Source organism: Pseudorca crassidens, chromosome 2 (genome assembly GCF_039906515.1).
Source record: "Pseudorca crassidens isolate mPseCra1 chromosome 2, mPseCra1.hap1, whole genome shotgun sequence".
Classification (NCBI taxonomy): domain Eukaryota; kingdom Metazoa; phylum Chordata; class Mammalia; order Artiodactyla; family Delphinidae; genus Pseudorca; species Pseudorca crassidens.
Window position 1 is genome coordinate 144818275 of NC_090297.1, and position 27853 is coordinate 144846127.

Genomic DNA, 27853 nt, shown 5'->3' on the forward strand with positions numbered 1-27853 from the left:
CAGGAACCGGGTACAGATCACATGGTAGGTTATCTCTCTCCAGGTGTCAGCCAGTGTTTGCCAGTATGTGAGGAATGCTGAATGGGATGGACCTAATGGAATCTTACGGGAGTTTATTCTTGATTCTTGGAAGAATATATGCCTTACCTGTCTTACCCACTTAAGAGTATAATGATATATTTTAAACAATAATCTACAGTACATATATTATTTCTCTCATGAGATTTATTTAAAGATTCTATTGCCTGGCACCTAAATTCTCAGAGGAAATGCAAGGAATAGAAAGGTCATATTTAACTTTTCCATTGCTATACATCATTTGATCTTCTATAGAAAGATCTCTGACAAGGTCTGTGCCTTTTTATGCCCTGTACAGTTAGAATATAATATTGGTGAAATAGATAAGCAACATATATAAATAAGAACAAATGAATAATAAATGGAAAGAAATCTAATAAATTATTTCAGCCAGGCTCTGTGCTTTCATATTTCCTCATCACCCAAGGGAATAGAAATAGAATATATTCTTTCACATGTTCGTAAGGCGAGTTTTCTTTTCTTCATCTGTGAGCCAAAGAGGAGCTGAAGTTAAGGGTTGAGAGAGAGAGAGAGAGAGAAAGAGAGAGAAGTCGTTGAGAGTCCAAAACAAACACAGTGATAAACATTTTATAGGCAGAATAAGTGGCATTCTGAGTTAAACATGGCAGTTCACTAGGAACACAAAAAAATGCGCACCCCCCTACCCCCATTTAAGGGATATAACAAGATTTTATAAGTTTTTTTTTTTTTAATACTGAAATTTAGGTAGGCCATATGAGAATGTTCAGGTGGGCAGGCCATTGGACTATTTCTCTATTTTTCTTCTGGTGGTCCAACCTTTGAAACAGAATGCAGCTACAGTACCTCGGGAATAACCAGGCCTGTCCGGGGTACTTATGGCCACAAAATTTTGAGCACTTACTCAATGACTGTCACTGCCTACGTGCTTTTCCCTCCTTGACTAACTAAATTTCAGTGTCTCTGTGTGGACCGCTCATTCCCACTGGATTCTTTTGGGGGCGGAGGGGGCGAGAGAATGGATGGGGCATCATAATTGTCATTAATGTGCTTCCAGGTGCTTTCCAGGAACAAGAGTTCTGGCACTTAACATGAATTGATTTTAAACTCTAGACCTTAATACTCTGGGGAGATTCAGAAGAAAAGCCATGAGAGCAACTGGGTTTCATTAGGAAAGAAAAGAGGACATTCAGTCTTCAAGGAGACAGCTTTCCAGTTTGGGCAGCGATCGCGTTTGTCAGGAGAGAAAGCCTTAACAATGAAAAACGGCTGTTTCGGCTAAAAAGCGGCTCTCAATTTGGACCAAATCACTCGTGTGGTGTAAGGATTGGTGCTCATTCCTAGATCTTTCCGAGTGGCCCTCTTCCTCGGTCCCGGGCTGAGCCAAGTCCCGGCCTAGGGGCCAGGCAGCCCCAAGGGCCTCGATACGCGGACAGCGGGATCCCTGGCGCCGGCGGCGCCGGCAGCGCAGGCGGCGGGTTGAGCAGGCGGACGACGGCGGCCGCGCCTTCATTAGAGGGCGCTCTGGGGGCGGCTCTGCAGCAGTCCCGACTCCCGCCGCTTCCTCCCCGCCGCCCCTCCCCGTCAGCCCCGGCGAACGCGGCTGGGCCCTGGGGATCGAGTCTCGGCACCGCCGTGGACGGGGCGCGGGGCGCGCCGCAGCCGGAGCGGGGCCGGGCCCCGCCGCTCCTCCTTCCGCCTGCCATGCATTCTTCCGGCTCCTCTGGCTCCCGCAGCCCCAGCCGGGGCCGGGCCAGCCCGAGGTAACCCCAGGCTCGGTGGGCTCAGGCCCCGGGGCTGCGGCGGGCTGGGCCCGGGGAGGCGCTGGGGGGCCGGGGAAGGGGTGTCGTAGTCGCGTGGCCCGGGGAGGAGGCGGCGGCGGCGGCGGCGGCGGCAGCGGCATGAGGGACGAGAGCGCGGTAGGCCCCAAGAAGGAGGCGGGGGTGCTGGGCATCCGCCCGCCTCCCCGGGACCCGCCCCGGTGACAGGTCTGGCCTCTGAGTCCCCGCCGTCCCTCTGTCCGCAGGCAGCCGCGAGGGGAGTAGGGCGTCCGCGCGCCCGGTCGCGCCGCGCCTCGGCCGCCGCTGCCGGGTCCATGACCGCGACCCCTCGGCCGGGGACACCCGCCGCCGCCGCCGCCGCGCAGCACCGCGTCCCGGGCCGCCGACCCCCGGCCCCACCGTCTCCCGCGCTCCACCGCCCGCCGCCCGCGCCCGCCGAGGTGAGCCCGGCGCGCGGGCCGAGACCGCCGCCCTAACGCTTCCACATCACGGAAATCGCGGCGGGCCCCACCCGCCCCCTGAGCTCTGCCGTCGCCTCCTCTTCCCTGCTTCTTTCATCATCCCTGGTTTCCCTGCCCTCTGGTCGGGGACGGTGCTCCTCATCCCTGGCCCTTTGCCTCCACCTCCTTCTGCTATTGCTTCCCTCCCCCTACTCCTGTCCTTAATCCTTTTTTCCTTATTATCGCCCACTTTCTTCCTCTCACCCTTTTGCCTTCTTTTCTGCCGCCCCCCTTTTTTTCTGTAAAAAAAAAAAAAAAAAGGAACACAAGACCCGATTTGCCGCAAATGAACAATTTTAACTTAACTCTTTTTGCTAACCCGAGAGACCTTTTGAAGGAATGAATCAGTGCAGGAAGGGTCGTGGTGAGGGTACCGAGGTCGCAGTGTCTGGGAGATTTGATCTAGAGGTCCCCGTTTTAGTCTTCTTTTCACTCGTATCGTCAGTTTGGAGATAACTGAGCGTGTGTGAAGCAAGTGGGTCTATTTTTCTTCGTTAAAGTCCAACAGAAGACTGCAGTCAGACGCGGTGCGAGCCGGCCACAGATTAGTTGGTGGGAATAGTGTTATCATTTGCTAAATATATTATGACATAGCTGTGCCTCCGTGAACAGCTCCCTTGACCTTGTGCGGCTCCTCCTCCCTTGCTCTCTGTCCCCCTCTGGAATTTCCCGGACAGATCGCCGAGGTAATACACTAGGAAAGCTTAGACCCTCGATTTTTTCATTTATTTTTGTGCTGGAGGTGATTTCTCTGTTGGTGACTATCTAGATGTGTTTAATCCATTTTCCTTTTTAAATGAATTTTCTTTTCATCTCAGAAGGACAGGACAGTCTCCAATGTGAGAATGGCTGTGACTTTGGAAGAAGCTCCGTGGCTGGGCTGGATCTTGGTGAAAGCCCTGATGAGATTTGCCTTCATGGTCGCCAACAACCTGGTTGCTATTTCCTCCTACATCTGCTATGTAATTGTGCTTCAGCCCCTTCGACTGCTGGACAGTAAGCGGTTCTGGTATATTGAAGGAGTCATGTACAAATGGCTTTTAGGAATGGTGGCTTCTTGGGGATGGTATGCTGGATATACAGGTAAGAGTGAGAGCACTTTTTTAATGCATATTAAAAATTTTGTAATGTTATGCTTAAGTCAGGAGCCATGATTTAAAAAAAATATATATATATATTACACTTTGGGTGGAAGATGCTTTGACTATTGAAAAAATAAATAGAAAACAATTCTATTGAGTTGTTTTTTTCCAGAATCCTAATTTAGGAAGAATGATATTTTCAGAAGTATAATTTCGTAATTATATATTGATAAATTCCTTAAAGAATGTTTTAAAATGATTGACGTCTATTAAAACCAGTATGTGAAAGCTCTCCTAGAGGAGTAGGAGTGAGTTTTATAGGGCTTCAGGGCTTGGAAAATGAAGAGGTGAGATATTTAGCCCATAATCATTAGGCATTAAGAAAAAGTACTGAGCCCCATTTGTGCTAAGATAGTTTAATAAGTTTTTTCACAGTGTGTCGTACTGTGTTCACATTTGAAGCCAAGCAAAAAATGGCTTTCTTTTCTGTTACGTGTTTCTTTTGTTTACTAGAATCTATGTTTTATCTCATAATTCTATATTAGAATATTAAGTATAAGAAATTAAGTTTTATCCCTGTTAAGCCAATTTATCTTCTAAGTGTCTTTTAGTAGATTTTTATTAATTCTATTCTGAAGCGAACTTTTAAAGAACCGAATAAGTAGTGTTTATTTTCTGTTTATAAGCCTTATGTGCTTTGAGAACTTATGCCCCTGCTGTGAAAATTCTGTATTGTTTATTATATTTATTTGACTTTTTTCCTCTCACAATTAGGATAAAGAAAAAGGCACTGAGGTTTGTGGCATTTGTCTTAGACATTGAGACTTTATCATAGAATTCTATAGCTGATAAGCTCCTTAGAGATAGTGCCGGAGGTGCTGTAGGTCATATCTTGGAAGAGTGAGGAGGGTACTCTTAGGGTGGAACTGCACTGCAGTTCCCCATTGAAAATTTTCTGTCTCCCTCTTTCCTGCCCAGGCTACATCTCCAGATTTTATCCACACATGTGAGGGCACTGACAGCACACAGCTTTTATGGAGTCTGACAGTCTCTTGCTAGATCAGAGTGCTCTTAGTTGCCCCAGATGAAGCCTTTTCTCCTTCTGTCAATGCCATTTATTATTCTGCAAGACCTGAAGCCTGGGGAATAGTGTAGGCATTGCTTCTTTGTTATGTGTCTTGTTGAGATCCCAATGCTCTTTAGATACAGTAGGTGAACTTTGAGTCCTTTTTTTGGGACCTGGTGTAGCAGTAGTAGTGGGAGAGAAAAAAAATTAAGTTTTCATCTATGGTGTTGAATTCTTACCTGAACTGCACTGCTGTCATAGAATTGCTTTGCTCTGTATAGTCTGAGCTTTCCCCAGTATGCTATGCGGTATGAGTGGCTTTGTTCTTTGCACAGTATACTTAAGTTTGCTTGTTTTAAATGAGCTCATAGTATTTTTAGATACAAGTTCTAGAAGTTCACGCTACTTAAAAATAATGAAATTACTGAAACACTTGTGCCTGTGTGTGTGTTTGTGGAATATTTGCGTATAAGTATTAGCATGATGAGAAGCTTGAAAAAAATAATTTGGCACTTACCTTGAGATTGTAAGGAGGGCAGTGGTGCTGGTTGAAGTTAAAGTTAGTTATCCTATGGCCACAGCAAGGCTGCAGTGTATTTTTAAGCATATTTTCTTGGGGAGTCTCTTCCTTGCTGCCTATAGAACTACGCATTTTCTTTTGCCACCTGCTTGGAAGGTGGTCTTGGCATGATCTGCATATTATAGTCTCTCTGAAGCATCTGCTCTTCTTCAAGCTACTGCTTTTTGACCATTTGATCAGTTGGTCTCATTTAAATATAGGATATTTTAGTATGTACATTTTAAATGGTCTTTCTATAAGCAGAATACTTCTAGAGGGTCTGGTCATAACAGAGCACAGTCAAAAGGTCAAACAGATGTAGGAATGACTTTTGTTGAAAGCCACGACTGGGTCTAAAGAAGCAAACATAAGCAAGGGTTGGTGAGCAGATGTTCCCAGAAGGGTCTAGGAAGTTGTATTAGGCTTTGTATAGATTATGTGTTTTATTTCTTACCTTTGTATCAAGAGGAGGGTGGGCCTAAGTTGTTTTTTTTCCCCTTTCCCTGTGCTTAAGTTTCACAGATGGAAAATTGAACGTTGCCAAAGGAATCCTGCTCAGCAGATCTAGTGTGTTCACGTTCTAGAATAAAAATTGCCAAACTTTGTTGAAAAGCCACTTCTGAGGAAACCTTAAATGTTAGTTAACTAAATATTAATTAGGAAGCTGAAAATTGAATATCGGTATAGAATATATTTTCAAATTGTGTCATTCTGTCTAAGGTAAGTCAATTACTCAGCTTTGCTGCTGAGGACTTAAGTTGATTATCTAATCTACACTGCCCCAAATGGTAGCTGCCAGCCATATATGGCTATTTAAATTTAAATTTATTAAAATGAAATAAATTTAAAACTCAGTTTCTCAGCCACACCAGTCACATTCCAAGTGCTCGGTATTGGTGGCTAGTGGCTACTGTATTGGACAGTGAGATAATAGAACACTTCCATCATCACAGAAAGTTCTACTGGATGGAGCTGATAAATAATAGGTATGACATTCTCCTTTTTCTTAGAAAAAAATGCATTTTATCTTTATAAAAGAATATTTTTCTCAACATAGTTCTAAACAGATTTCTTTTGGGGAGGACAGGAAGATTTATTAAAGCTTTATAAAATTGTCCTTTAATTTGAGGCAAATGTCACAAAAAATGAGTCCTTTAAACTCAGACATGCTTCTTGGATGGGGAATGGTGAGGCTAGTAAGCCCAAGAACTTGACTGAACGTTCTTATACTTAATCTGCGTTCTCACAGCTGGAGTACTGTCTGTGGACACAGAGGAGGGAAAGGGATTTTCTGGTCTTTCTGCGTGTTTCTGACTTTACATCTGTTCAGGGGAATACATTTCTTGAAATAACTGAGAATGTTGGGGTTTCTTCATCTCTAATATGCAGCTAGGTAGTGATGATTGTTGTTATCATATTTCCTTTAGTGGGAAGTGCTGTATAAGCATCTTATATTGAGGAAAAGTTGCATACTGCCTTGCTCTCTTATTTCAAGAGCAAACCAAAAAAACCTATTACCTTAATTAATGATTCACTTCTACATGCTTCATTCAGATCTGGGATAAATCAGTACACTCCCCTGCCCTCAATTTAAGTGAAGATTGGCAAATATCAGTGAGAGATTTTGTTAAAATAAGATGTTTATTTTGATTTTCATTCACTTATTTTAATAAATTCATTGTTCCCCATCCAAACACATTTAATTAAAGTCTCTTACACAAAATAATTTAAAAATATTCAATGTAAGTGGAAGCTCCAGAATTTCTTGTGTAGAATGACGAGAGTCTTTTGGGCCACAGTCTGGCTGGAAGAGAGCTGAGGTGCCAGGGAACTTGCCACCAAGCCCCCTGTTTTTGCTTAGCAATAGCTATTTCCCTTAGATCGGGTATTTACTTTAGAGAAAGCTGATGGAGATTAGGTTTAGCTTCCTCCCACTCCCCAAGTGACAGCTGTCATGGCTCTGTGTTAGTCTTTGGGGGTTATTTGATTATTTGATAGTGTTTTATTTTTTTTGCTGGGACATTCGTTGTGTGAGAAGAATAAATTATTAGGAATTATATCTGACTTTGACATTTTAGAGAGAGTTTTAAAATATATCTTCTAGAGCAGTATTTTTCCACCTTTGAGTCATAAACCAATTTAATGTGTCAAGATGAACATTTTAAAAAAGTGAAATAGAAAATAATTAAATAGAAAATATCAGAAGTGTATGTGTCTGTACTGAGTAGTGCTACAGAATACATTTTTTACTATGAGCCTGTCAACATTTGAAAGGCATTGTTCTCGTGGAAAGAGCACTGAAATTTAGGAGAATTCTGGGCATCAGCTGTCTTGATCTAGCCTTAACTTTAGCATCTCTTCTTAACTAGTAGGAGGGAGATCCTTACCTGCTCCGTGCCCACCGGGCTGTGAGCTCTCTATAGACAGAGATGTGGTCTTCTTTACAACCCTAGAGCCCGGTTCATTGCCTGGTACTCACAGGGTACTCTGTAAGTGTCTAAATATTTCTTCTTTCATTCTTGGTCCCAGCTGAGCTGCCTTAGCTGCCTGCCTTCCTGATCTTGATAACAGACCTTTCAGGAAGGTAGGCAGCTAAGGCAGCTCAGTCTGTAATCAAGATCATTGCAATCCACAGAATATAAACCCTGAACTGGATCATGTTTTTCACACACGTGCGCGCACACACACAAATACCTACAATACCACATTTGTTAATTTAACACACCTTAATTGAGCTTATATTATGTGTGGGAACAGGTGCCCTGGAGGTGTTGAGATGCATAAAGACATAATCACTGACTTTAAGGAGTTCACAGTAGCCTTGGTGGGGAAGACAGTGCCAACAACAATGAACACATCCTGATAAAATGCTCTAATGGAGATGTACCATGGGATGAAAGAGGAAGGGCTCCTGATCTCACCCCAGGGGTAGGTGGTAGCAGAGAGGGAGTAGGGCATTTAGGAAAGGAGCAGCTTTACATTCTTTTTTTTTTCCATTAGGGAAATATTTCTCTGTGGGGCTAATTCTATCATCAGCAATTATAATAGATTTAAAAGATTTGAATAATACATCAGTTTGAAATTTATATCTTTGTGATGATAATATTAGCTAACATTTATTGCAATATAAGCCAAGCAGTGTGCTAAGCGTTTCAGTCATTTAATGCTCACAACAGTCTTATCAGGTTGATACTATTATTATCCCCCCTTTTATTATTGATGTTGAAATTGAAACAGATTTCACAATTACTTCCTCTTATGCATTAACTGAGTTGATGCTGCCACAAGTGTATTTTTGTATTTATAGAGCCGTTATTGACCTTTATATAATATTCCTAGAATGTTTCTTAATTTTTACTACCCATATTTTTGTTTCTGAGGCATGAAATCTCTTTCTGAAGCTACAGATCTTTAACACCTGAAAGCAATATTATAGCTGTGGATTTCTGCAAGAGGTTTAAAAAAAAATTGTTGCTTCAACAGAATAATTTGTAGTATACTATAAATTTCATAAAATGCCACTTCCTTAAGATTCAGAGAACAACTCAAATTTTAGTATTTGAGTGCTTGACAGTAGATTGTCATAGAATAAGGAGTTACTGTGTGCTTTTAGATCGACAGCTTATCTTGACATAAATCCAGGTGAGGAGTTTTCAGTAGTGTTTTGATTTTTATATGGAAAAAATTTTATATACCATTATACCATTTATATACCATTACCATTTTTATATGGAAAAATTTTTGTATACCATTAAAGATAAATATTACTAAATTCTTTAAACTCAGAAATTTGATATCTAGTCTTATTTCAGAAACTGTATATAATTGAGTAATTTGTTATAGTTTTTAAAAATATATAAGGCATATTCATTCATGTACACATACCGTATACATGCACTATTACAGAAGCACATGAAACGTTATTTGCAGTTTTTGTTTATAGGTAAGACTTCAGATTCTGGAGTCAGAAAGAGCTGGGTCAAATAATTCCTACTTCCTTTTTTTTTTACATTTGCCGTGTATATCTTTGCCCATCCTTTTGTTTTCAAACTATTTAAATTATTTTGATATAGATAGATCTCTAAATCAGCATGGAGATAGGTTTTGCTTTATGAGTCAATTTGTCATTGTATTTTGTGTTTTCTGTTTTTAATTATATAAATGTTAAGTCTTTCACTGTGTAGTCTTTCTTTGCTTTTTTGTTCTTTTGATGTTTAGAAAGGTTTGTATTTTTGTCTTATTAGTTACTTTATAAGATATTTTAGTTCTCTATTCATAGTAACTATTAGCTGTTTTCTATGAAGAAAGGTAAAATTCTTTTAAAATACTCTCTTCTCTCTTCCCCTTTCTCTTCTGCATCACCCAGTTTCAGTCAATAGTGAATAGTATGTATTCACAATTGTATTTACATTTGCACTATTATGTATGCTTTTACTTCTACTGCTTGATTTGTGAGCTTTAAGGCTATCTATTGACTCCCAGCTGTTACATCAAGGTAAGCAGTAAGTTTATTATACTTCCTGCTCCCTTTCTCCCTTCACCCAATTTTTGTTATTTGAATTTATACATTGTTATAGCCTATAATGTTTGTGTTCTACTTTATCACCTTTATCTCTTTCTGTTTTAGTCTTAATCTTTCAGTTAAATATATATAATGCTCACCCAAGCACTTTTGCAGAAGTTTTTCCCAGTTATCCTGCGGCTGGTTAAAGTTTATCCTCTGGTAGTTTCTCAATAACGAGTCATGAAAATAATATGGGAATATTATTCTTACAGCATTTTCAGAACTTCTTTTTGTTGCTTTACACTTAGGATGGCTTAGCAGGTATAAAATCCTTGGCTCACTCTTTCTTTCCTTGAGTATCTTACAGGTGTTGTGCAGATGTATTCTGGCATTAAATGTTGCTGTAGAGATGTGTGAAGCCAACTTGAATTTTTTCCCATGATTAATGATTTGATCTTTTTGCCTGTTGGCCCCCAAAGATTCTCTCTTTGTCTGTAATATTTAGTAATTTTACTAGGATATGGTGGTGTAGGATATACTGGCACATGTGTGCCTTTTAATATGTAGATTCAAATCTATTTTTATTTCAGGAACGTTTTCTTTAATTATAACTTTAAATATTTATTTTGTTTGATCATTTTGGTTTTCTTTCTTGGTGACCCTAATTATATGTCTGTTGGATCTCCCTTTGTATATCTTTTTTGTTTATTATTTTCTCTTTAATCCTTTTAAACACTTCATTTGTTTGTTTCTGTCTTTAATGTCTCTTACTGTGTCTTCTGCAATGTCTCTTTGTTCTGCTTTCAGTTTCTTCTTCATTTCTGTGATGCTTTTGTTTTTGCTTCTGTTTCTTCCTTGAGTTCTGCCAATTCATGCTTCCTTTGTTCCTGTTGTCTAGACAGTTCTTCCTTGAGTTCTTATTTATGCTTTGTGAGCTTCTTCATAGTGGGGTGGCTTCATTGATTTTCTTAAATTCAAGCAAGAATATTCAGTTATAGTTTTTATCTTCTCCATTGTAATGTTTTTCTAGCAGTATTGTTTGACAGCTGGTACGTTATGCTGCTTGTTTCTACCATTTTTCTTATAGTATCTCCAAGTCAGTGCTGTGCCGGTTACATTTTTATTCCCTGTGATTTAGTGAATTGGATTTTCCTCAGTTATTTGTAGGAGGTGTGGGTGGGGCCAAGGTGTATTTCCAGATTTCTGCCTCAGAGATAGTTTTTTTTACATATGGCGCCTGGGTGTGTTCTCTGTGTTGCCACAAGTCCTCTGCCTCTCCAAACCAGACCGAGTCTAGGAGGCTTTTTGCCACCAATTCTGGACTTCCCACTCCTTCCTTTGCAGCTGTGACTGGAGGGACACAGCCACAGCATGCCAGTGTAAATCCCTCTCCTTAAGAGTGTGTGGTTTTGCTGTTGCTTTCTGAGATCTGCCATTATTGGGCCCTCCTCATCACATGCCACACGTTCTGTCTCTGCTGTCCACTCCCAATATAGATTCTGTCTGATATCAGCTTTGTTTGATCTCAGTCAGATCTCATGTATTTTGGAGTTTTTATATTTTTCTTTTTCTCCTAGGTTTGCTGGAAAAGTTTTGTGAGGTTTTCTTTTCCTCTTTCTCCTTGTTGCTATGTATATTTTCCAGGAAGATTCACGTCTATAACTCTACTGTGTTCATGCCAGAAAGTGCAACATAAGACTTATATTCAACTATGTAATTATAATTCAGTCAACTCTGTCTCCATCCTAATGCATTACTAGTTGATTATTATAAAATGGAGACCAACTTTATTACATAATTTTCTTTAAGGTCTGTCCAAAAGCAAGAAATAGCCTCCCCAAGGTTTTTTTCCTCCTAAACTGTTTTGGGTTTTGGTTCTCAAACTGTTTTGATTCTTGGAATACTTATCACTGGAGTATAGTTAAGATATCCACTCTGTTTCCACTTGGCTACAGTCAGAAAATGTCACCAAAATGAATGGAAGAAGTGAGTTACCTTTGATACTTGAGTAAGGAATATGAATGAAATGTAACATTACTACTGCTCTCTAGGGTCTGGTCTATAGACCACCTTGAAAACTTTAAGGATGACTAGTGCCCCCAAACTTTGAAAATATATTTATAGTATATTATAATGATTAAACATATTAAGTATATATATTAGTAAAGTAAAAAGTGTATTATCTCTATTAAATATAGTATATTTATAGTTTATCCGTTACAAACTAGTTTCAAGAGTTTCTTTTCAGAGTTTGCAAACTAGTGGCCATATTCAGCAGCTGATGGGCTTTATTTGACCTTCGCAGTATTTCAACTTTTCTTTTAATTAGTTGCCAACATTTCAAAATTAGGGGGATTTCCCAAAACGTGAAAGATAAAACCAAGATTTCCAGCTCTTGAGAAATTAGAAATCTGGCTGTGTGGGGCTCTCACATCTGGCAGCAGTTTGCTGGAGCTGAGTGATGACCGCCTCCTTTAGATGGGCCTGTGCTCTCCACTTCACCCAAGAGCCCACGCCTTCCTTGTTTTACTCTGGACCTGCTTTGCTCGTTTACATTACCCACCTGGACCCCAGAGGCTCAGATGATGTTCATTTAAAAATACTCAAGTAACAATTACTAGGCTATTTCTGCTGGGCATATGATAGTTTTGCATTTATGTGCCTTAATAGTGCCTATATACTAATGAGTTCTACCATTAAAACTGAAAGCTTGTTAGTCACCTCAGCTGCTGATTTCATGTAGCAGAGGCATGCCATGAAAACTGAAAAATAAAGTTCCGTTAGTAAGAACTGTGGTCGTGGGTTTTTCCAAGTTTCATGTACCGTATTACTAGCCCAGTGAAATGTTTCCTGTTATTTGTGCACTCGTTAATTAGTAGAATGTCTCAATTCTTCTTTTGAATATAGTCATATAAAAATCTAGATTATTAAAAATTGGTTATTCTCTTTGCTTTTCATGTTTTGAATATGAAAAACAAAGCAAGTCTAGTTGATTTCTGTTTCTTTAAATTATAGTGCAGATAATTTTAAAATAGTATTGTAAAAAACATGCATAAATTTTAGTTATGAGGTTATACATTTTCTTAAGGTTTGGTAGATCTGATCAAGTTTTGCTAGTAAAACACTTTTCCCCAAACTTTTTTCTTTCTTTTTTTTTGTGGTACGCGAGCCTCTCACTGTTGTGGCCTCTCCCGTTGCGGAGCACAGGCTCCGGACGCGCAGGCTCAGCGGCCATGGCTCACGGGCCTAGCCGCTCTGCGGCATGTGGGATCTTTCCGGGACCGGGGCACGAACCCGTGTCCCCTGCATCGGCAGGCGGACTCTCAACCACTGCGCCACCAGGGAAGCCCCAAACTTTTTTATTACTCATTAAACTTTAAGAAACCATTATGAATCAGGTATATAAACACATTTTGCATATGTTATTAACTTGGAGTTTACATTATTTGACACTTTAAGGGATAAAACATCTGTAAATTTAAACACATCAAGATGTTTTTGAATCATCAAAAGACTAAACTATGAACAATATAACTTTACTATATATGTTAAAAATTTATGTATACATATATAAATTGAGGTAGAATTCACATACCATAAATTTCACTATATTTAACAAATAAATGGTTTTTATTATAGTCACAATATTGTACAACCATCAGCGCTGACTAATTCTAGAACATGTCATTACCCCAAAAGAAGCCCCAAACCCTTTAGCAGTCACTCCCCATTTCCTCCTCTGTTCAACCCCTGGCAACCTCTAATCTCTACTTTGTATGGATTTGCTTATTCTGGACATTAATATAAATGGAACTGTACAATATTTAGCCTTATATGTTTGGCTTCTTTCACATAGCATAGTGTTTTCAAGGTTCATCCATATTGTAACATGTGTCAGTACTTTATTCCTTTGTATGTCTGGATAATATTCCATTGTATGGATAGACCACATTTTGTTTATACATTCATCAGTTGATGAACATCTGGGTTGTTTCCACATTTTGGCTATTGTGAATAATGCTTCCATGAACATTCGTATACAAATTTGGGGGTGAACATATGTTTTCAAATCTCTTGGACCTAGGAGTCCAATTGCTGGGTCATATGATAATTCTATGTTTAACTTTTTGAGGAACTGCCAAACTATTTTCCATACCAGCTGTCCCATTGTACATTCCTACCAACAATGTAGAAGAGTTCCAATTTCTCCATATCCTCACTAATAGTTATTATTTTCTGGGTTTTTGTTTTTGTTGTTTTAATTTGGCCATCGTAGTGGATGTGAAGTGATAGCTCATTGTGGTTTAGATTTGCATTTCCCTAATGACTAATGATGTTGAGCATCTTTTCATGTGCTTATATATGTCTTTAGAGAAATGTCTATTCAAATCCTTTGCCCATTTTTAAATTGGATTATTTGTCTTTTTAGTATTGAGTTATAGGATTTTTTTCTGTATTTTATATACTATACCCTATCTATTTTTTCACTCGTTGCTTGTGCTTTTCGTGTCATCTAAGGAACCACTGCCTAATCCAAGGTCACGAAGATTTACACCTATGTTTTCTTTTAAGAGTTTAGGTTTTATGTTTAGATCTTTGATCCATTTTGAGTTAATTTTTCTATATGGTGTAAGGTAGGGGTCCAAACTTCATTCTTTTGCATGTGGAGGATATCCAGTTGTTTTAGCATTGTTTGTTGAAAAGACTATTCTTCCCATATTGAATGATCTCGGCACCCTTGTTGAATATCAGTTGGCCATATGGGTTTATTTCTGGCCTCTCAATTCTGTTCCATTGATCTATATGTCTGTCCTTATGCCAGTACCACGCTTTCTTTATTACTGTAGTTTTGTACTAAGTTTTAATGTTAAGTATATTTTGTTGTATTTTAATTCTTAAAAAATTCATGATCCTTTTTGATATGTATAATGACTTCAATAATGAGGCTAGTTCACTAATCAGAACTAGTTTAAAGCTGTTTTGGATTTAAAAGTGTTTACTGAAAACCGTGTTTTTCAAGAATTAACATTCATAATTGGGTTAAATCACCCCTTTTTACCTCTGTGTTAAGGAAATGCTTACTAGCTATGTATTTCTCTAGGAGTTGTCTTAGAAATAGTGTGATTAGGAATAACGATATTTCTTTCCTGTTGCTCTGTCAAGAAAACAGGACCTTAGTTGTAGAAGTATCTTGTGCGATTGATCAATCAAATGCTTATTGACTGCCTACTGCCAGTTAGCAAAGTTATTGATTTGTATAATACTGTGTTAGAGAGTGTGATTTAGATTAATTTCTACCAAAAGGATTTTTGGCATAGTTTCTACTTTGATGGATGGCTTTGGGAATAGTTGAGTTTGCTATGAACTATGTGTTCAAAATGCTCCTGCGAAAAGTTTTCTGAAAAATGGAGCTCAATATACAGATTTCCCGCTCATGTGATGGTTCCATTTTCTAAAGTTAATTTAATTTTAAAGTTAATTGAGGTCTTTGCAGAGAAGAAAATTAACTAGAAGCTAAATTTATGTTGTAGAATAAAGTATGGATTACATGGATAAGGAAAAAGGATGTCATTTTGAATGAGTCACAGGCTGTTTTTTATGGGTGGGATAGAATTAGTTTTTGAATATGAGAGGCTAAATTAGGCAGTCATTTGAAAGCTGAAATAATCATTTAAAGCTGTTTTAAGCCTCAAATACTTATATACAGGTGTTGTATTTTTAACAAATAATAGTTATTGCTAAATAAGTATGATATTGGAGACAGCACGACATATTAGAAAAAAACATTGACCTACAAAAATTTCTTTTTAATTTATTTATCTTTGGCTGCGTTGGGTCTTTGTTGCTGTGTGCAGGCTTTCTCTAGTAGCCTTGAGCGGGGGCTACTCTTCTTGTGGTGCGCGGGCTTCTAATTTCGGTGGCTTCTCTTGTTTCAGGGCATGGGCTCTAGAGCGCAGGCTTAGTAGTTGTGGCGCACGGGCTTAGTTGCTCCACGGCATGTGGGATCTTCCCGGACCAGGGCTCGAACCTGCATCCCCTGCATTGGCAGGCGGATTTTTAATCACTTCGCTACCTGGGAAGTCCCAAAACATTGTCTTATGAGTTAGTATGAGTTTGAGTCCTGCTACCACCCATTGTTAGTTGTATAACTAGTTATAGTTACTAGTTACTTAACTTACTGAACTAGTTACTTAACTTCTCTGAGCCTCAGTTTCACCATCTTTAAAAATGGAGGTTATAATATTTATCTCTTGTGAAGCTTAAATGTAAAGTGAATAGCATGATGTTTCTATAAATAATAATAATATTATTATTACCATTATTATTATCATTATATTAATGCCTAGGAAAACAATTATATTAACCTTTGGGGGAAAGGTATGTCTAAATGAATAAAAGCTAAATTTATGGAATAGTTTTAGAAATACATTTGAGGATATTCACACTTAGCTAATAGTATATCTCAATATAGTTCTTGTGCTGTAATCAATAAATAAAAATCATTTATTATTAGTAATTTAAGCCATAGTCTAACTAAAATATTAACTGAATTTTATGTTTGTAAATTATGAAATGCTTCAAAGCAATTTATGTTTAACTACATTCTAATTCATTCAGTCACCTATTCTAATACCAAATATTTGAGTGCCTTCTCCATCAAGCACCATGCTGGTGGTGGAAATAAAACTGACAAATAAAATGGGACAGCTCCTGTTGACTTTTTCATGTGGGAGACAGAAGGAGTCACATGATAACCGTGTAATCACAAGTGTGAAAACAACAAGTATAGAGGCTATAAGAATAAGTAACAGAGAGCTTGTTCTGGAGGTGATGGTGTCAGGGAGGAATGGCCTCCTTGAGAAAGTGATATTGAGACTCAGACTTCAAGTATGAGTGGACCAGGTGATGCTGGGGGAGGGGCCACATATACAGAGGATGAAAAGAGTTTGTCATGTTTGAGGAACAAAGGGAAGGCCAGGTTGGCTGCAGCATGGAGTGAATGAAGAGCAGAGTAGTAGGGGTGGTGGTGTTGGTGGGGGTGAGCCGATGAGGCCAAGTCCACTGAGGCCTTGTAGTGCTTACTGAGGATTTTGAAATTTATCCTAAGAGGAAACAATGCAAGGATTTTAAGCAAGGGAATGATGAACCCAGGTTCGTATCTGAAATTTGTAACTGTAACGATGAAATCAGATTTGTATCTGTAATTCTGCCTGTTTTGTGGAAATGGACTAGAGAGAAGTGAGAGTGTGCAGGCGATACCCTCTGGAAGAGTCTCAGCTTCCCCTGGTGAGGAGATAGTTGCTTGGCCCAAGGATGACGGCAGTGGAGATGGAAAGGAGTGAACTAATTGGAGAGTTTTATAGGAGGAAATCTGTCAAGACTTGCTGAGGGATTGAACATAAAGGTTGGAATACATGCGCAGGTGATTGGGGTGACCATGAGGTTTCTGGTGTGAGATGCTAGGTGGATAGGGAAGCCCACAGAAGGAGCAGTGTCAAGAGGAAGGATGAAAATTGAGCACAGGCTGAGTGAGAAGCATCTAAGTGTAGCTCTGAAGTAGACATGGATATGCAGTCTAGAACTCAGAAGAGAAACCTGAGCTAGAAAGATAAATTGGGAAATTACCAATGGTATTTAAAGCCATGGAGATGGGTGGGTTCACCTAGGGAGACTGTAAGTACTGAATGATTAGAGACCCAGGGTCAGACTCTGAGGGCATGCCAACATTTGGAGGTTGGGGAGAGGAGGATGGTAGAGCCTGGGAAGGAGCAGCTAGAGAAGTAGAATGAATGCCTGCCCTACAAGTGTGTGTCAGAGTCAGCAGTGTTCCAGGGCTGGGGCTCTCCATGAGAGCTGCTGAGAGTTTACCTTTTGTAAGATGAGAGCTGGTTTAGCCTTTCATTGATTTGGCAAGAACAGCTTCGTTGAGGTGGTAGAAGTGGAAACTAGCTTGGAGTGGGTTGGAGATGAATGTGACTGGAGGAGCTAAAATGGAAACATGAACGTATGACTTTCCAGAAGCGTGGCTCTGAAGGAATAGAGAGTGATAGTTGCAGGAGAGAAATTGGGTCAAGGGAAGGCTTTAAATTTTTTTTTTAAGATTTAAAAGTTTAGCTTTCAATCCACTTAGAGTTGTACCTGATGAAACCAGGGTCATTTACTTACATGCCTCAGGTATTTAGGAATCTATTCTAAGACTGAATGAGAGAAAGCTAATCAGGGCTCCATGATACAATGAAACATGGAAAGCACTTAGATGCTGGCTCTGGTGACAGAGGCAGGCAGCAAGGCAGGGCCTCCATAATTTGATCCTGTTCTCAACTTTTATTCAGTAAGGCTGCTTTCCCTTGGCCCCTCTGCATTTTCTCATTCATATTCTTCCTGTCCCTAAAATCTGTTCTTCAGTTTCTTTGAAAATTTATCTCCTTGTCTAAGCCTATGATGTCCTTGCCCCCTACTCCAGTTTCTACTGTTTCCGTCTTTCTGAACCTCTTTGGCGTCTACTCTGTAACTGTGGTTATGAACCTTTGGGCTGAGAGTTTCGGCAGTGCTTCAGAGTTCTCTCAGGGGGTCAAGAATCCATACACATCTTAAGTAACATCTGTGGTTGTATAAATAATGGGTCTTATAAATACATGTTAATACTTTTCAAATATATGTAGCTGCTGTTCTGATGAATAAGAAATCCCTTAAAAGCATTATAGACTTTACAGTTGCTTTTTGTTACAGATCTTTTCACTCATTGCTTTAAAAAACTACTAGCATAGATCTCTGCCACATTTTTTTTTTTAATTTAAATTAATTTCAGATTGCTCTACCACTCACTTTGAGCAACAGTCTATTAATGATGGAGGGGGTAAATGTTACAAGATATAAAGCCAACTATTTATTAGGCTGCTAATCTAGGACAGTAAGACAAGTGTTGGTGAAATGCTCAGATTTCATGTATCATTTCTCTGTGCTCTGAGTGCCCGTATTGCCAGGCCCAGGGCTTGTCACATTTTGTGACATTAAAAAAGACTCTTCATACTTGGAACAGTTAGGACTCACTGCTCTACAACATAAAACATTCAGGATTCTGCTTCATGTTTTTCACTGTTGATTTCACCTTTGCTGTTCCTGTCTCTTTAACTCATCAGTTGCTTCAGGGCAGCGGCTGTGGCTCGTTCTTCTTCCTTATACTTTCCTGCAGAGGTTGACAAGCTACAGCCCTTAAGCCAGATCCAGCCCACTGCCTGTTTGTTTTGCAAGTCCTCTCCAGCTCAGGAGGTTTTTATAGATGACGGTTTGCAACTGATTTTGAGCTGATGATAGGAAACACGAACTTTGAACCCCAATTAAGTAAAATCTTACCCCTTGCAAGAAAGGATTTTATTCTACTCATTAGTAGACCAATATTGCAAAAAGTTGTATTCAGTTATTTTTATAGTTTGAATTTTGTCAATAAAAAATTTGTAGAAATGTGTTGGAAAACAAATTTGTTATGTAAATACCTATAGAATATCCTCAATTTTGCTTCTTGGCCTGCATAGCCTAAAAGTTTTACCATCTGACCTTTTAGAGAAAAAGTTGACTGATCCTTGCCTGATAGTAGTAGTTCCCAAATCTGTCTGCACATCTGCATTATCAGAGGAGTTTTAACATGTACATATATGAACTTCTCTACCCTGGAGATTCTGATCAATATATTGAGATGGAGCCTGAGAACCTATATTTTTAACAGGCTATTTAATTGTTTGGGAATCACTGCCTTTTAATGCATTTGTAGGGTTGAACTCCAAGAGATAGTGAAATGAATATTGGATTAGATATCATAGGAAAGCTTGTTATTTTCTTACTTCAATATTTACTAACTATGGGACCTTATCCAAGTAACTACTTGTTCTGCAGGTTTAAAAAAAATTTCTAGTTCCTTTGTTTATAGGTGGTTTTGCTTAATCTTCTACATAGTAGATCTTTTACCTTTTGGGGTTCATAAGAACCTCTTCTAGAGTCTGATGAAAGCTCTGCACCCTCCTCTCAGAAAAGTACACCTATATTAATTTCCTGTGGCTGCCATTACAAGTGACTACAGAAGCACTTAAAACAACAGACCTTAATTCTGTCACATTTCTGGAGGGCTGAAGTTCAAATCAAGGTGTCAGCAGGGCTGCACTCCCTGCAGAGGCTCTAGGGGGAGATTCCTTGTCTCTTCTAGCTTCTGGTAGCTCTCAGCATTCCTGGGCTTGTGGCTGCATTACTCCAAGCTCTACCTCAAGGTCCTGTGGCCGCCTCCTCTTCTCTATGTTGTCTTCTCTGTGTGTCTCTTGTAAGGACACTTGTCACTGATTGAGGGTCCATCTGGGTAATCCAGAATTAGCTCCTCTTCTCAAGATCCTTAACTAAATCACATCTTTTACCATATAACGTAACATTCACAGGTTTCAGAGGTTTGACATGGGTATCTTGTGGAGTGGGGGTAGGGAAGCATTTTTTGGCTTACCACAGCACCTTTGCACGTGCTCACAGTTTTACAAACAGTTTCAACAGGTTTACAACTCTTTGAAGTCCATTTATGGACCCTATGGACTCCAGGTTTGAGCTCCATGCTCAGTGAGAAGAGCTTTACACCTTAGTGTATTCTAGTCTATTTACTCTCTCCTCTGTGTCATGTCTCCTATTAATACCAAACTAGAAATGATGTTTTCTTCCAGTGACTTAGATTCTTCAATTTATCATATGTTTTTTGAGTTAGTTTCTCTGGTTCCTTTAGGAACTATTTATCTCCTAATAAGATTTACTGTTAAAATAAAAGCCTTTTCCAATCCCTTTTACTTAATTCTGTTGCAAGGAGACTAACTTCTGTGTAAACTGTAGATAACTGGTAATCCTTCCAGTGAGAAGAAGAACTTACCTTGATCGAGTACCTGATGTGCCAGACCTTTTAGCAAGTGCTTACATGTGGTTTCCTATAAATATTGAAAGCAGTCCTGAGAGGGAAGTAATATCAACCCCATTAAACAAATGAGAAGAGGAAGACTTCTGGAAGTTAAGTAACTTGCTTAATGTGGGTGACAGAGCTAGCAAGGGATGGAGCTGGTCTTTGAATGAAAGTCTTCTACTCTAAAGCCCATGCTATTTTCATTATACCTTGAAAACAGCACACTTCCCTTTTAATTGAATGGTTAATAATTTCATTAGACAGGGGCTATCCATAGTTTGGTTTTAGGGTCCAACAGACTTAGATTTCAGTCAGATTTATAGCGCTTACTCACAGTATTATCTTTTACAGTATCTTCTCAGATTCTTATCTTTAAATAAAATTGATATAATGTAAAATAGATAGCTAGTGGGAAGCAGCTGCATAGCACAGGAAGATCAGCTCGGTGCTTTATGACCACCTAGAGGGGTGGGATAGGGAGGGTGGGAGGGAGGCGCAAGAGGGAGGAGATATGGGGATATATGTATACATATAGCTGACTCACTTTGTTATACAGCAGAAACTAACACCATTGTAAAGCAATTATACTCTAATAAAGATGTTAAAAAAAATATTATTCACCCACATAAAGAAAAAAATAAGATTGATATATGGCCTGTTATGCCTTATAGTGCTGCTGTGGCAATTGAGAGAATATGAGTGAAAGTCCTTTAAAATAAGAAAGTTTTCCTAATATGTGGTACAATTAAATCATTTCTCCTTTGATTATATTCTTAGTACTTTCTTCTTTCAGTATCCTAGGTTTCAAAGCTTAGGAATATGGCCAAGCCTCAACCCAGAGGGTATATTGGCTCCAACCATGAACTCCTTTGCTTCAGGCTTCTTGGACAGTTGGCTGGCATGAATGCTTGTATGTGCTTTCTGCTCTTTCATTTTAAGGGGCATCCCCAATTTTGTCTAGCTCAGCGCCACTTAGGATATCTACGTTCGTGGTGATTTTCTGAGCAGTTCTCTTTTTAACTTTTTAACTCCTCTCATTGCCTCTTTGCCATGGGTTTGGTTAGTGCTCTGGAACTGTGCTGTGGAAAGTCTTCCCCTTTTCTCTGTCCTCCTCCCCCAACTTGTTCGCACCCTCATTCATCTGTAGGTAAGTCTGTTACCCAAAGCTAACATCCCATCTCTCTTGCTTCACGTTACTGATTACTATCTCCTTCTATCTTTGCTCTTAGTCTTCCAGGATATAAAGATACTAAAGACATTCTCACCTTAAAAAAAAAAAATCCCCCACTTAGCAACTAGCTACTCTCCCAAATCCCTGCAGCCCTTCATCCCTTCCCTCCACCCCACATATTGTCAGTTCCTTTCCTGCTGGGTTTCTGTGGTTTGTGAGATAATGTGCAGAATTCTGGTGCTCTAGCAGCCTGGCCCAAGCCTACCTCTTAAGCTACATCTTTTGGTATTTCTTTATTCTTCCTGTTACATTGCAGGATGTCCTTTCTATCAAGAGCCAGTCCCTTTGCTTAGATTCCATTCCTTCCTGCTTGCCCAGGAACCTTCCTCCATTGTTAATCTCCTCTTTATTTAACTTTCATAAAAACTCTCAAATTTCCAATTACTTTTAAAAAATTGGAGGGTCTGGTAACCGGGGCCACATTCCCAGATATCGGCAACAGCCTGGAGCTGGATAGGTAGCTGCCCTCTTTGGGGGTGGGGCATGCACTCTGTTTTTCACACAGTCCCACTGCTCTCTTCTGTCATATAGGAAGCCCACTTCCCTCATTTATGTCATCTGCCTGGTGACAAGGAAAGGGATTTTATATCTCCTGGCCTAAATTGTAGTATCTGACTTCTAAAAGTACCTCTGTAATCTGACCTCTTATTTACAGATACAACCTCATTTTCCATTTTTCCCAGTAGTAACTGTCTGTTCAAGGCCATTTCCCCCATGTCTTTGGTATCTCTTCCCTTCATGTTTTAGCTCCCAATGATTTCTTCTTTCCCTGCCTCCTGTGGTACGTATCTTCATGTGTAATGCATTAATCCCCAATTTATCTTTCATTACCAATAAGTGAGCAGACCTCTTGAGGGCAGGGATCATATTGCATCAATTAAAAAGTTTGCTTAAGTTTTATTTGGAAGAAAATGTATTTTTTAAAAAACTGAAATCATCCAGCTCAGCGAGCTGCTGCCTCAGTAAGATGCTGGCCTGATGACAGGCACATGCCAGCTGAATTGATGAGGAACAGCAGATTCACAATTCCAGTCTCAAGCTTCCTCCAGGGCATAGATCTGAGGACTGGAAAGGCTGGCAAAATTGCTTGTACTATTTAAAATGTTCTCTGTTTCAGTCTTTTATTTCTGCCCTTCCATGCTCTCTCTTCGCTCACCTTTTACTTTTTCTCTCTTTCTTTATTTTTTGCTAAGTTCCTATAGTTGAATTTAATGAGTTAATTACCTTGTGATAGAACCCCTGTATACGTTTATGTCCCCCGCAGTGGTAGAATCCTATTTCTCTATGAAGAGAATAAAACTAGTTGGATGAATGAATACATCAGTAAGTGCTTTGGGGGATAGTGAGCAGGAGGTGCTGTAAATTAATTATCCTTACCATCTGTATGTTTTTCTTTGCAACTAATTCGGTCAGTCAAGAAGCAGCCGTAGAGTTCTGTTTCTTGTATTTGATAAAGTATCTGTGAAGTGAGGAACTTGGATTCAGATATCTGTAAATTCCTTTCTAGCTGTAAACTTGATTAAAATCAAAACCCCTACCATATGTAATAGTCTGATTCTAAAACTATTTAGAGCTCTAGTAGCAAAGCAGAGAAGTACCCACATTGCCCTCTTATTTCCTAGCAATTTGGTGCAATCCTTTACCTTTAGGAGAAGTTAGAATTTCCCTTCTTCCAGTTACTCATTTTAGCAGCCTAAGGCAGATAGTACTTAATCCCACTGCTTACACTTTTCCCAATGGAAACAAATTAAAGTACCTTTGATTTAAATCCCCATCTCTGAATTTAGTATAGTGTTCTGTTGGTCAACTTACAAGTGAATGTAAGAAGCTATTTAAAAGGTTGAGAAAACAAAACTTTGAGCAAGTTGAGCATTTTGCATAGAGTGAAGTACTTTTATTGGAACATACTATAAAAAGAAACGTAAGATGTAAAGTCTTAGCTACTTCAGCTCTCAGTGGTTTAATAAAATACATTTGAACCAGACTACTCAGGGGGAGAGGTTTTTAGTTAGTGAAAGTGAGAAAATGAACATTTAAGAAACAAACAAAAAGAGTGCAGCCCAGTAGTAGTATCTTCCATTAATTTTTTTTTTTTTGCGGTACACGGGCCTCTCACTGTTGTGGCCTCTCCCGTTGCGGAGCACAGGCTCCGGACGCGCAGGCTCAGCGGCCATGGCTCACGGGCCCAGCCGCTCCGTGACATGTGGGATCCTCGCGGACCGGGGCACGAACCCGCATCCCCCGCATCGGCAGGCGGACTCTCAACCACTGCGCCACCAGGGAAGCCCTTCCATTAATACTTTGATCTGGGGAGAAAAACCTTCCTGAATTACAAAAGTAATAAGTCATGCTGAAAACAGAAAAATATAAAGAAAAGAAAGAAAAATAACAGAGCAAGAATTATCTGTAGTTCTGCCATGCTTTTGTCATCATTATCCTTGGTACTCACATTCTCCCCCAACTTCTAACCCTGGCAATCCCTGATCTGTTCTCTTTCACTATAATTTTGTCTTTTTTGAGAATGTCATAAAATGGATTCATGCATTATGTAACCTTTTGAGACTGACTTCTTTCACTCAGCATGCCTTTGAAAGTCATCCAAGTTGTTGCATGTATCATTAGAATGTTCTTTTTGGTTGCTGAGTCGTATTCCATTGTATGAATGTACCACAGTTTATATCCATTCAGCTACTGAAGGACATTTGGTTTGTTTCTAGTTTTTAGCAGTTATGAATAGGCTGGTATAACATTCATGTACAGGTTTCTGTATTAACTTAAGTTTTCATTTCTCTAGGGTAGGAGTCAACAAACTATGCCCAATGGGCCACATTTTCCTGTTGCCTGTTTTTATATGGCCCTATGAGCTAAGAATGGCTTTTACATTTGTAAAGGTTTGTAAAAAACAACAACAACAAAAGAAGAATTTGCAACAGAGACCATATGTGGCCTGCAAAGCTTAAAATATTTAATGGCTGACCCTTTGCAGAAAAAGTTTGCTAACCCCTGCTCTAGGGTAAATACCCAGGAGTGGGTTTCCTGGGTCAGATGGTAAGTGTATTTTTAACTTTATAAGAAACTGCCAAACTGTTTCCAGAGTGGCTATACATTTTGCATTTCTATCAGCAGTGTCTACAAGTTCCAATTTTTCTGCATCCTTATCAAAATTTGGTATTATCAGTATGTTTAATTTTAGTCATTCTAGTAAATGTATAGTAGCTGCTCGTCATGGTTTTAATTTGTATTTCCCTAGTGGCTGATGATGTTGAACATCTTTTCATATGGTTGTTTGCCATCCTTATATCCTCTTTGGTGAGGTGTCCCAAGTTTTCTGCCTGGTTTTTACTTGGGTGGTTTGTTATCTTACTGCTGAGTTTTGGAAGTTCTATAAGTATTCTGGATACAAAGACACAAATCCGTTGTTGGATATGTGATTGCATATATTTTCTCCCAGTCTTTTCATTCTTTTAACAGTGTCTTTTGCTGAGCAAAAGGTTTAAATTTCGATGAAGTGCAATTTACTGATTTTTTTTCTTTTATGAGTTATTAATTGTTGTATAAGGTATAGGTTTAGGTTTCATATTTTTCTAACATTGTTTTTTGAAAAGACTATTCTTTCTCCATTGGATTGACTTTATACCTTTGTCAAAAATCATTTAGCCATATTTGTGTGGTCTATTTCTGGACTCTCTTTTCTGCTCTGTTGATCTGTGTGTCTGATCCTTCACCAATACCATGCCATTTGATTATTGTAGCTTTACAGTAAGTTTTAAAATTGGGTAGTATGATTCCTCCAACTTTATTCTCCTTTTCAAAGTTATTTTGGTTTTTCTAGTTTGTTGGCCTTTCTTTATAAGATTTAGAATCCAATTGCCTGTATCTGCAAAAGTTCTTCTTGGCATTTTGATTAGAATTGTGTTTTACTTGTAGATCAGTTTGTGGGAGAATTGATATCTTTAATATGTTGAATCTTTCAATCCATGAACATGGTATTCATTTCATTTTGGCCTTCTTTAATTTCTTTCATCAGGACTTTGTAGTTTTCAGCATACAGATCCTGTCCATGTGTTTTAGATTTGTACCTAAGTATATTTTTTGAGCTATTGTAAGTGGGATTTAATTTTTAAAAATTTCCTATCATTCATTACTAGTATAAAAATATGATTGATACTTACTGTTAGTAACTTTGCTAAACTCACTTATTAATAATAGGAGTTTTTTGTAGATTAATTGGGACATTCTACAGAGACAGTCATGCTATTTGTGAATATGGGCAGAATTATCTGTTCCTTTCCAACCTGTATGACTTTCATTTCTTTCTTTTTTTATTTATTTATTTATTTATTTTTGCATTATTGAACTGGCTAGGACTTCTGGGATAATGTTAAATAAGAGAGGTGAGATTGGACATCCTTGCCTTGTTCTCAATCTTAGGGAGAAAGCACTCATATAACTAATACTAAATATTATGTTAACTATAGGTTTTGTGTAGAAACACTTTATTACATTGAGGAAATTCCTTTCTGTTCTTAGTTTACTGAGAGTTTTTTTCATGAATGTATATTGGAATTTGTTTAGTGCTGTTTGTGCGTCAATTCATATGTGTCTTAGTCTGTTTGAGCTGCTATAACAAAATGTCACAGGCGGGGTGACTTATAAACAACAGAAGTTTATTGCTCATAGTTCTGGAGACTTGGAAGTCCAAGACAAGGTACCAGCATAGTCACCTTCTGATGAGGGCTCTCTTCATGGTTCATAGCCTTTTCACTGTGCCCTCATTTGGTAGAATGGGCTAGACAGCTCAGTGGGATCTCTTTTATAAGTGCACTAATCCCATTCATGAGGGCTCAACCCTTATGACCTAATCACTTTCCAAAGTCCTCATCTGCTAATGCCATCACCTTTGGGGATTAGGACTTCAACATTTGAATTTTAGGGGGACACAGACCTTCAGACCATAGCAATATAATCATGAGGTTTTCCTTCCTCAGACTGTTAATATAGTGGACTATTACACTGATTAATTTTTAATATTCAATCAACCTTGTATTCCTGTGATGATAAACCTTACTTGGTTGCAGTGTATATTATTGGATTCCATTTCCTAACATTTATTGAGGATTTTAATGGATATAAGTCTATAGTTTTGTTTGTTTGTTTGTTTGTTTCTGGTTTTGGTATAAGGGTAATGCTGGCCTTATAAAGTAAACTTGAAAGTTTTCCCTTCTTTTCTATTTTCTGGAAGAGATTGTTTAGAATTGGTGTTATTTCTTTTTAAAATGTTTGGCAGAATTTGCTAGTGAAATCATCTGGGCCAGAAGAATTATTTTTTGGAAGATTTCTGACTATAAAATCAATTTATTTAATAGGCTGCTTTATTTTCTGTCTTTCACATTAAAGGCTTTTTCTGGGTATCTGGTAATACCTGACCATCTGTTCTTATTTAAGAGTAGGGGACTATAAAGTTGATTGGTAGCCCTGTTTGTGGCTGCGTCTTGTCCACACTAAGCCTCATTGTAGGATAATCTGATTGGAATACTTCACTGGAGAATCCTAAATGTCAATATTTTTAGATCTTTTCTCTTGAGCTGATCAGATTTCCTAGAGAAGACTCCTCCAAACTCTTGCTGCCATATCCTGGGGCTGAGTGGGTAAAGATTAGGCATCAGAGGGCTTGATCTTTGTTTTCAATAAGCACATGTTCACTTAGTCCTCATGTAGTCTGTACTATTCTCATTTGTTATTTAACCTCACTCTGATTTTACCACAGGATTATATTGACCTAAATCATTTTGAACTTTCTAACGTAGTGGTTTTAAATGGATAGAGGTGGGGGTGGGATGTTTGGAAGTGTGTAGGCTCTTGAGGCTTGTAACAGAGAATGTTGGCCAGGTGTGCTAAAAGTTTTGCAGTGCTGATGACTGCGGGAAGAATTGCTTCTCCCGAGATACCAATATCTCCCCTGTTGGAAACTGTCTAGGTTTAAGTTAAAGCAAATCTCAATACCAGTTAGAGTTAATTATCACTTATTATCTTTGACTTTCTTGCTCTTTCTTTTTCCATTCTTGCCAGTGGTGATTTAGATTATACTGGTATTTGAAATTAACAACTATTTTAAAGTTTTCTTTTAAGCAGGTGGCTAGAGTGGAAGTGAG

General features: G+C 38.9%; 1 protein-coding gene and 1 long non-coding RNA gene across 6 annotated transcripts in view; one reads left to right on the forward strand and one right to left on the reverse strand.

Moving 5' to 3' along the window:
• Nucleotides 1-207: 207 nt before the first annotated feature.
• LOC137219853 (uncharacterized) lies at nucleotides 208-2779 on the reverse strand. Its single transcript, XR_010941282.1, has 2 exons — nucleotides 2645-2779; nucleotides 208-582 (listed from the first exon to the last, which is right to left on the reverse strand). It is a non-coding gene; the product is annotated as an uncharacterized lncRNA (long non-coding RNA).
• The window catches only part of LPGAT1 (lysophosphatidylglycerol acyltransferase 1), a 65934-nt gene continuing 39762 nt past the window's right edge, over nucleotides 1682-27853 (forward strand). For 3 of the 5 annotated variants that reach the window (XR_010941281.1, XM_067729029.1, XM_067729031.1), the window contains exons 1-2: nucleotides 2153-2278; nucleotides 3157-3421. Coding sequence is in view for 4 of the 5 variants with exons in the window: in XM_067729029.1 (XP_067585130.1) it covers nucleotides 2153-2278; nucleotides 3157-3421 (391 nt within the window). In the remaining variant the exon portion in view is untranslated. Of the gene's footprint in view, nucleotides 1821-2152; nucleotides 2279-2880; nucleotides 3025-3156; nucleotides 3422-27853 lie in introns of those variants that run through there. The other 2 variants (XM_067729032.1, XM_067729033.1) reach the window with 2 other exon arrangements.